This window comes from Sander vitreus, chromosome 21 (assembly GCF_031162955.1).
Source record: "Sander vitreus isolate 19-12246 chromosome 21, sanVit1, whole genome shotgun sequence".
NCBI lineage: Eukaryota > Metazoa > Chordata > Actinopteri > Perciformes > Percidae > Sander > Sander vitreus.
This window is the reverse complement of record NC_135875.1, coordinates 14,741,043-14,750,532: the sequence shown is the minus strand read 5'-3', so window position 1 is coordinate 14,750,532 and position 9,490 is coordinate 14,741,043. Positions and strand designations below refer to the sequence as shown.

At 39.8% G+C, this 9,490-nt stretch overlaps 1 protein-coding gene across 1 annotated transcript; it reads right to left on the bottom strand.

Annotated features, from left to right (window-relative positions):
• Positions 1–3,171: 3,171 nt before the first annotated feature.
• Positions 3,172–8,303, bottom strand: LOC144536298 (heparan sulfate glucosamine 3-O-sulfotransferase 2-like). The gene is made up of 2 exons (XM_078279360.1): positions 7,493–8,303; positions 3,172–4,486 (listed from the first exon to the last, which is right to left on the bottom strand). The coding sequence occupies exons 1-2, from the start codon at positions 7,978–7,980 to the stop codon at positions 3,868–3,870; spliced, it is 1,107 nt and encodes a 368-aa protein (XP_078135486.1). The 5' UTR covers positions 7,981–8,303; the 3' UTR covers positions 3,172–3,867.
• Positions 8,304–9,490: the final 1,187 nt, after the last annotated feature.

The following is a 9,490-nucleotide window of genomic DNA, read 5'->3' as shown; positions in this document are numbered from 1 at the left end:
GCTTGTTGTAGGGGATCGCTCCTCTCCAGCCCTCAGGCCTAATTAGGACCCATGTGTACTATACAGGGAGTTGCAGCTCTCAGTGACGACTGGACAGACCCTCACCTGTGTGCGCTCAAAAAGCCCCAGTAAATGAGCTGCTGGCGAGCATGATGACAAGAAGGGCATCAGAGGTGGTGCAGCCACACTGCCTATATACGCCCCCACCTGGAGGTTGTATGAGTTTAATGAATGTTAGGACAGGGAGAGAGACGGAGGGTGAAAGAGAGGCTGTGAGAAGAGAAAGAGAGGAAATGCAGACGTCTGGGCTGAGAGAGGGTCACAGAGAGTGGAGCATGTTTCATGTTTTTTCTCTTAACAATGTGAGTATTTTGCAATAGATGCAAAGAATGAGGAGAGAGAGAGAGAGTCTGAACATATAGCGGAGTGAAAACAAGAGCAGGTTTTAAGCTTCCTGAGCTCCGCTTTCTGTATTTCTATGTCAAACACCAAGAAATCTTCAAAGGATACTCTGTTACATGTGGATTTCAATGGGGCTTCAGATGAAGTAGTATACAAACAGATAAAAGTACTAGACTTCTGAGTTATGTAGAGAACAGAGAGGACCGACATGTCCTACATTTCACTGGGAGTGAAATCATTATTAATGAGCGTTATTAGTTAAGGAAACAGATTCTCAGAGTTCAATGTTCCAACATCTGTTTCTTGATATTGAAAGGTACACATTGAAATGCAGTGTAACTCTCTGCTGTTCTGTATTTCTGTACTTCAGTGAAGCCTTGCAGTCTATATATGCACTGTCAATATGTCTGCTTACTCTTGTGTAGGATCTAACTTTTATGATATTGATATAATCATTCCTTAGGGTTGCGTGTAATGAGCTCATACAGGGGGTCCAAAGAAATACTTACGGGTATGTGTAAAAGGGAAGAAGTACAGGGAAGGTAAAGCATTTGCATTTAGAGGTGACCTGGAACTAAATTACACTGTACTTTTAATTACCCGGTCCATATTGAATAAGTATAGGATACAGGGAGCCCATTACAGCAGGAGCGTTTTATTTTACAGCCCACAGCCCTGCTCTAAACTGGGCAAATTACGGCCGGATCCGGCCCACTGAAAAGTTCCATGTGGCCCACAAGGCCATGATGAGCACTTAGAAATACTGTAATTACAATCTACAGTACACTTCAGTCTTTTAGAAAGTACTTCAAAGCAATACTTTAGTAAAAGTACAAGTATCTTTCCAGAAAATAACTTTGGTAGAAGTTAAAGTCACTTTTTAGAATATAACTTGAGTAAAAGTCTTAAAGTATCTGATGTTTATTGTATGTATTTAAGTATCAAAAGTAATTTTCTGATATCATATGTACGTAAGTATTAGAAGTAAAAGTAAAAGTACTTTTTTTTTATTATGGCTTCCATGACACTATCAGTTATTATGCTTCCTCCTCTTCTTCTTTAGTTTTGCCCTATGTGCTTGGCAACAAACAGGCATCACGTCTAGGAGCAATGATTCGTCAAACCTTCTTTTTTCCATTGTAACAAATGTCTTCTGATTTCATTTTGTAGTAATGAGTAACTAAGATGCTTTGGATAAATGTAGTAGAGTATACATTTTATTCAGGAAATGTAGCGGAGAAAAAGAAAAAGTTTCCGTAAAAATAAATAACGAAGTAAAGTACAGATACGTGAAAATTATTATATTTAGTATTTGTACTTTGTTACATTACAACACTGATACACTTCTGACTATACCATTGTTAGAGATCCGGCCTTTGAATGTCCACAGGTAATCACGATCCAACCATACATCTTGTGGCTAAAAAGTACATCACAGCCAGATTTCACAGAAATACTAAGGGCATACTCACACTTGGCCCAGCTGCCTTGAACCGCGCTCAAGCACGATTGTCCTCTCTCCCAACCCCCCCTGCTGGTCTGCACTCACACTGCAATAAAACAATCAGGGCCATAGCATGCTTAATTCATTACATTTCTCATGTGGCCCCCCATGGAAAATAATTGTCCACCCCTGCTGTAACTACACTGTAATTACAATGAAAGAGTGGTGAAACGGGGCTACTTTATTTTACAGACCTCATACTCTGTGACTACCCAGTTATTACAGTGACAGGGCCGCGTTATTTTACAGCTCACATACTCCGGACTAACACTGTAATAAGAAAGCTTTCTCACAAATTTCCAATGTCCTGATTATAGCGTACCGTCACCAAAAAATATTGGTCATTACGTCGGCTCGTATTCCTAATCAAAACACATGTATTTATGTATAGATCGCTAGAATATTCTCTATACTGTGTCCAATAAACCTCAATTGAGTGAAAGCATGTATAGCTCCCAAAATTACAAAACTACAGTACCCCATTTTTTCTGCCTTATTACCCAGTAATAATGTTACTATAACCCGTAATCATTAAATAGGTACTCACTTATTCAAAAATTAAATACAATGTAATTAATTAAGTTCCTCTTAAACACAAGTATTCCCACTTGTGACATTCCCATAAATAATTACACTTTATTTTAAGCATAACTGTTGTGTTACCAATAACATCATGATGTACGATATGTAATTTGAGTGCCTAATCATACGATATTCTCCTATATCCCTATTCATGTTTCCCCTTCGTTTTTACAGTATCGTATCAGTCTGGCTCAAGCTCAGACAGTCTAGCTTTATTATTCACACCATGTAGCCAAATCCAAACTTTTCACCACAATCATGTGACTTGCAGTCCTAGAATCTATTTGAAAACCTGCCACAACTAGGTGTTCCCTGCTTTGTCTTTGAAAAGTGATTGAAATTCCTTACACCTACGCCCACTCATCCACCACCGAGGCACACAACAAACCTTACAGAATGCAATAAACCTCAAAGGAGATGTTTTTCAGTAGCAACACGGGTGACAGGTGTCAGAACTACAAGTGGTCTAATCTGTTGAAAACCTCAATTTTTCTGACTAGATATGAAAAGGGAGGTATAATACAGAATCAACCATTTTCTAAGAGGTTCACATTCAGCGATTGAAAAAGGGATTCACCATCAAGGTCAAGGTTTCAGCTGAGACAGAATTAAAAAAGATGTCACAAATGTATTTGTGCTTCTGTTTCATTTAATGAAGTTCATGGACAAGCATTGTGGCTAAGGCAGTGATTAAATACTTTTGTAATAAAAATATAAACATGGATTTTGCAAATGAAGCACAGAGAACAAAGTGAGGGGCTGCATGTTACCGCATAAACTAACTTACCCGATTCATGCTGGAAAGAGTGAGACAGAAAATCTTCCACCCTGTATAGGAACTGATGAGACCAACAGTAAGTGCTATTAGGTGGGTCATACTTGCGTTATGGCTTTACATTTCAGATTTACCACCACAGTGCTGCAGCTTAATTCTGCTCTCCCTGAAGACTTCACTGACATTTTCCAAGGTCTTGCTTTCAAGCCCTGCCTTGATTAGTGAAGCAGGTTTTTAGAGGAATTAATCCCATTCCCTGGATTTTTCCCTTTTTTATATAAACTAGTCAGCAAAGGGGCAATCTATCAGCGAAAATACAAAGTAACAGTAACAGAAATCATGATCCTGAAGCTGAAATGCCTACTATATCTGGCAACAAACAGGACGTTGAGGCCGGCTGGTAACAGATCATTACAAGTGCAAAAGCAATGTCATCTTAGATTTTGCTCTGCTCATTATTGTCACTAATACCGCTTTTGCCGTTTCACTCAAAATTTGCCTGGAGACTGTTGATAGCCATGTCACGTTAATGCAGGCAAACCATTTTTGAATTTGTGGAATACATAAATCTTTCTTGTACCATTCAAAAATATCTCTCAAACCTCTACTCCCACTTGAAATCATGACCCACCATTTCATAAAACTTGACATTGTAAGGTCTATAGAAGTCTCGCAGTTGCTCAATAGCATCTCTGTCTATCTGCACATGAGTTCTGCCCTTGGACTTGCCCAGGCAGCGAGGCGAGCCGCTTCTCTCCGGCTTCTTAAGGCAAGGGAAGCCCTTGGTGCGGTTGAAATAGAAGTGTTTGTCTGTGACAATGCGCTTTAACCCAAGGAAGTCTTGCATCCGAGCCAACTCCTCTGCCGGGTCTGTGATAAGGCGCTCTCCGCTCACAAAGTGAATCTGAGCCAAAGGAAAGTAGCGGAGCCAGTTCTCGAGGTGCAGAGCATACAGGCCGATCCGAATGGCGTTCCAGGACATGTCCACAATGCCCAGGCTGTGGTTTCTGAAGGCCAGATCCTGGAAGCTTGGCAGGTCGGGAGTTTTGGTTAAAGTCTGAGTGTAATCTGATATTGCACGAGTGACGGGGTCACGCACTACCACAATGAGCTTGGTATCTCGGGACATGGCAGAGATCCGGCGTGGCGTCTCTTTTGTCACAAAGTAGCTTGGTGTCTTCTCCATTGTGATTTGGCTTTCAAGAGTCCTTGGCATTAAACCTCTGAATAAAGGATGAAAACACAAAGTAAAAATTCCAGTAAGAGAAAAGTTTCTCATTTACATTCACATTACTGTAAGCGCATTTTTTTTTTACATTTTCTTGCTGTTTTGAATTGCTCACATCACAACAAAGGCTAACAGATTCAGACAGAGGACACAACGTCCTCACATTCACTCTGTCTAAAGGCAAAAAGTTTGTATTAGATGTCTATTTAGGGCAGGATAACACAAGTGAGGTACAAAACCACGCGAACTGAGAAGCTCCAGTTTGGACATGAACCCAGATTCTCCATGTAAATGATAATAGGACGCAAAGTCACAGTAGTCTGTTGTCACAGGAGACTTGTCTCGCCGACAGCTCTCCTGTGCATCAGCCCAGCATGGTTCAAGAATAATAAATCATGCAAACAGAACACATACAGCAGAGTGACTCTGTTAAGTTACTTCTGGGTCTTCAAACTAGGCCATTGTTGTCTTTGAAAGAAATGATAAGAAAAGGTATGCCTCACAGGGTAAAAGTTTGAAGTTTGATTGGAAACCAAGGACAGAGTTCATATAGAGCTGAGATTAACAATTATTTTCACAATTGATTAACTAATTTATCATAATATCAGAAAACGGTTTACCTATGTCCATAACACTTAGGTCCCAAGGTGATGTCATAAAATGCCTTTGTTTTATCCAACCAGCACTCCAAAACCTAAAAAATAGTCAATTTGCTATAATGCTTGTTGTCAAATTTCAGAACATTAAACAAGCGAATGTTTGGATTTTGTACTCAATTTACTGACTGGCTTAATTTAATTATTAAACCTAATTTAGTTATTTTAATTAGTGTGTTAACAACACTCACGTTCATGTTCATTAGTTGCAAACAGATACGTTCAGTTCAACGTTCACCAAAAACATGATCACGTTCAATGAACGCTCTTTAGGCGCATTCGTGCCCAACACTGTCCAATGTTATGATCCTACACACAGTGGCTTTAACTTGTGAATTTGGATGATCCATTTGATGGCTACTTGACTGTCAAATACAAGCAAGAAGCAAGCGATGCATCATGTCACGTCTGCTGGTAACACTATAGCTAAATGACACTATAAAGTTGATTGATTGAGTTTGCGGTGCTTACATTTTTCGAAAGGTTTAAATCTACATAAACAACCTGTGAAATAACTGAATTTGTTCTCCACTGGAGTGGAAGTACCCAGTGTCGCCTTTAGCACTGCTCTGACCGGTTATAGCATTTCTTAGAGAAGAGGGACCAAGTGTGCACACATCCAGGCAAAAACACTGCGGTGCAAGACAAGAACACTTAACTTCAGGGGACAAAGGAGGTCTGCACACTGTTAGGCTCCAAATAAATAATTTATTTCTTTTTTACTTTTAAGGGCTCATTTGCATAACGAGAATGAGACTAGTAGTACTAACAGTGTGGCAAGGGAGTTTCCTGAGAAGCAACTGTTTGTTTTGAAAGCAATCCTCAAAAGTCAGTGAGTTGGCATTTGACCTTTTCTTGCCAGCTTTGACAGCTGACAATCAATCTACGGTAATAGGCGAGGGTTCACATCTTCAAGACACATCCATGAGATAAACAGTCCGGAAGACTGCCAATTAGCCGAGATACTTTCAGTTTATCATTATTCTATACTGATATACATCCCTTCTGCAGGCTGCATGACAGCCACTCATTAACATGTGTGTGTTTGTGCATGATTGGTTGTCTGCATGTGTGCATTATATATCATGACTAAACTGGAACATTTCTGGTCTAAATCTGTAATTAAGAAGTTTAAAGATGTTGATGTTTCATATGGGATATAGCCTAGTGTGTGTGTGTGTGTGTGTGTGTGTGTGTGTGTGTGTGTGTGTGTGTGTGTGAATATATATAATACTGTATATTATATATATAACTGTAGTTGAATATGCTTTGTGTAGCATTTTATAAATAAATCCTGTACTTCAACGTTCATTTTGAGATTAGTATAATTGCCACATACAAACAAGACACTCAGAGGCCTGCCAGCAACAGCAGGCCCACACACTGCAGTTTACACTGTTTGCCTCGAGAGGTTGGATTTTATGAGAAATCTGATTATTTGCTCTACAGTACAAAACAAGAGAGACATTTTTCAGAGCTCAGGCCTCCAAAGTTTCCTGCAATAAGAATGTAAAATGAGTCGAGAGACTGCAGAAAACACATCCAACATGTTTACCCACCTCAAAACACAACGTACCAAGGGCGAGGGAGGGGGAGAAATGCATTTTTGACACTAAGCAGCTGTTTCATGTGAAAAGTGCTTTTCATTTTCAGAGGCACTTGTACAACAATAACTGGCAGGAGACAGAGGCCACCATTTGTTTTAGTGTTTGCCTTTCTTTGAATTATTTGAATTTTTTTGTCAGGGAACACCCTCAAGAGTAGATGGGCTTATAAAGCCTTATTTTATTTTAAAGAAGAAAAAGCCACACTATGAAAACCTAAAATAAGACTCACTTTAAATTCCAATTGGGAAATTTGGAATTGAATTAGAAATCTGTATTGCCCAAATTTCGTCATCATCATCATCATCATCATCATCATCATCATCATCATCATCATCATAATCATATAATCATCATTTGACATTATTTTATATTATCATTATTCAGTTAGGGAACAGGCCTAACCAGAAACATTCATTTTAGGATACAAGCACAAATGACCACCTTAAATGTCCAGAGGCTCCCAGGAGTCTTTGAGGGCCTCAGACAAATTAAAAGGCTACACTTTTACTAATTAAGGCTGATGATTACTCATCCCTCTTACTGAACTGCAAAACAGTCACTGGTGTAATTCAGTTATAAAGTTCCAAGCAGAGAAACGTTTGCAATTGATCACCATTTCTGATTTCTTGGCACAAATAAAATTGTAATCGTGTTGCCATTTGCAAGTTATATATTTTAAGATTACACGACCATTGGTACAGGTGTACATGCACCTGTGCATGCGAGACATGCTCTTACCTGTACCACTCCAGGCCTCTATCGTAGTTCCTGTCGAAGAAGTGTGTCTCGGTGCCAGCCGCTCGCACGTCCGGGTGAATCCTTATGAACTCTAGAACAGCTCTGGTGCCTCCTTTTTTCACACCAACTATGATGGCGTTCGGTAACTTTTTATTGCCAAACTTTAAGTTAGTCATGGGAGGACTGGGAGTGTCGATGTGGAGAGTCGATGGTGGTCTTTGGTCGGTTTTCAGCCGAGATGCCCCAACGCTGCTCGGTCTCGCATCCAACGGCAAAACGCAGGATTTCTGAATGCGCCTTTTGGCTCCATCGGCCAGGACGCGCTGACAGCTGGAGATCGGATCACCTGCCTTTTGCATGATGGTGTCGGCAGGGAATAATGCACAGTAGCACAAATAAGAAAGGAGAAGGGATAATAAGCAAATGGATGTTCTTGTGAGCCGGTGCGAGAAGGGAAGAAGTCGACTGAAGAGGAGCACGCATGCCATCTCTCCATGGATATGAACAGTGCATGGTTTTCTAATTGATTTTGCGTTCCGTCCTTTCTGATTGTTTAAGTCGCTTAAGTGGCTCAACTGTCCACTGTCTCCAAAGCAGACATCAAAATAAGACAACTTCCGTGTCTTGTCAGTTGGCAGTCAACACTTCCATCACTTCATCGCGGAGCATGTTAACACAGTCCATCTGCGTCCCATCTCTTCAGGTCATTCGTTGAAAAGGCATTCTTCGCTGCGCGCTGAGTTCGAAAATGACACCCTCCTGTAAAACTCCTGGACGTCTCCATGGTCACCACGCACGAGTGAGAAGCAGTGGGAGTGCGCTCTCTGACAGCTTTAAACCGGCTGAGCTACAGAAACATACTTCAACACGCTGACGTCACAGCATCTTTGTATTTAAAAAGGACCCAGCTCTCTCCTCTCATTCATCTGACTTTACTCACTTCTCATCGTGCAGGTTCCTTTTTTTTGGCACACACATACAGCTGCTGCACAGTCAACATTGAAGCTTATTTTCTTCCATTTGAATGCCCCCCCCCCCCAATATGTGAATCCAGCAAAAGGAGATTCAGTGTACAATTTGAATAAAATGTGGCTGATGTAGGAGGCAAGGATGAAGCAACACTTATGATCAAAATAGAGTTGTGATATTTCATCTGAAGATTAGCCCAGACACATTTACACAAGCTGCAAATCAAAACTTCAGGATGCAACACATCCATAAACATTTATAATGTATTACTTCCTTGACCCTGCAGTATTCCATTCAGAGGAAGCCGGGTCATCCCGTGTAGTTTCCTCTTTTCTGTTTATGTGACCTCAGATTACATTTCTGGATATTAGTTTTATTTTATGGTTCGTCCACTAATGTCCAGTGTTAACTTTGTATCAGCTACTGTAGTTGTCAGTTAAGTTTTAGTCAGTGTTTTAGTCAGTGCTTAAAATCAGTCTTTAAAGTGCTAACATTTTTTTTCCAAATGAATAATTCAATGACAACTGGGTGAACTCCATCTACTGATGATGATCATTTAATAAAGCTCCAGAAAAGCTACGTTATTAGACCTTGTGATACGATTGGTTTCTCAGCAGCTGGTTCAAAAATAAACCTTAAACCTCAGAATAGCTCTCAGCTTGTCCAATGTTGTTACTCTGCTAAAATGGTTCCATCTTCTCAAAAGAAAATATTTGCTGGTTTTCATAGTCCTATTTGATAAAAGTAAAAAATATATATTTGGGTTTTAGACAAATAGTTAGACAAAAAAAAAATGTTCACTATTTTCTGACATAACCAAATGTATTTATTGAGGAAACAATCACCAGATTAATCGATAATGCATGTAAGTTTCAGCCCTAGTACTTGGCATCAACAACCTCTTTAATCAGTATTATCAATTGTTTTGGTCATTATGTGAGAACTTTAAACTGCAGTAATACATTTATATGATGTGTTTGTATTCTATTTCATAATTGCATGACTAAATATTTTCACTTGATTCCCACA

Excerpts from the sequence above, each read along its gene's own strand:
- LOC144536298 (XM_078279360.1), bottom strand. The coding sequence starts at position 7,980 with ATGGCATGCGTGCTCCTCTTCAGTCGACTTCTTCCCTTCTCGCACCGG. Across the intron at positions 4,487-7,492 it reads AGAGGCCTGGAGTGGTACAG|AGGTTTAATGCCAAGGACTC; the intron begins GTAAGAGCATGT and ends TCCTTTATTCAG.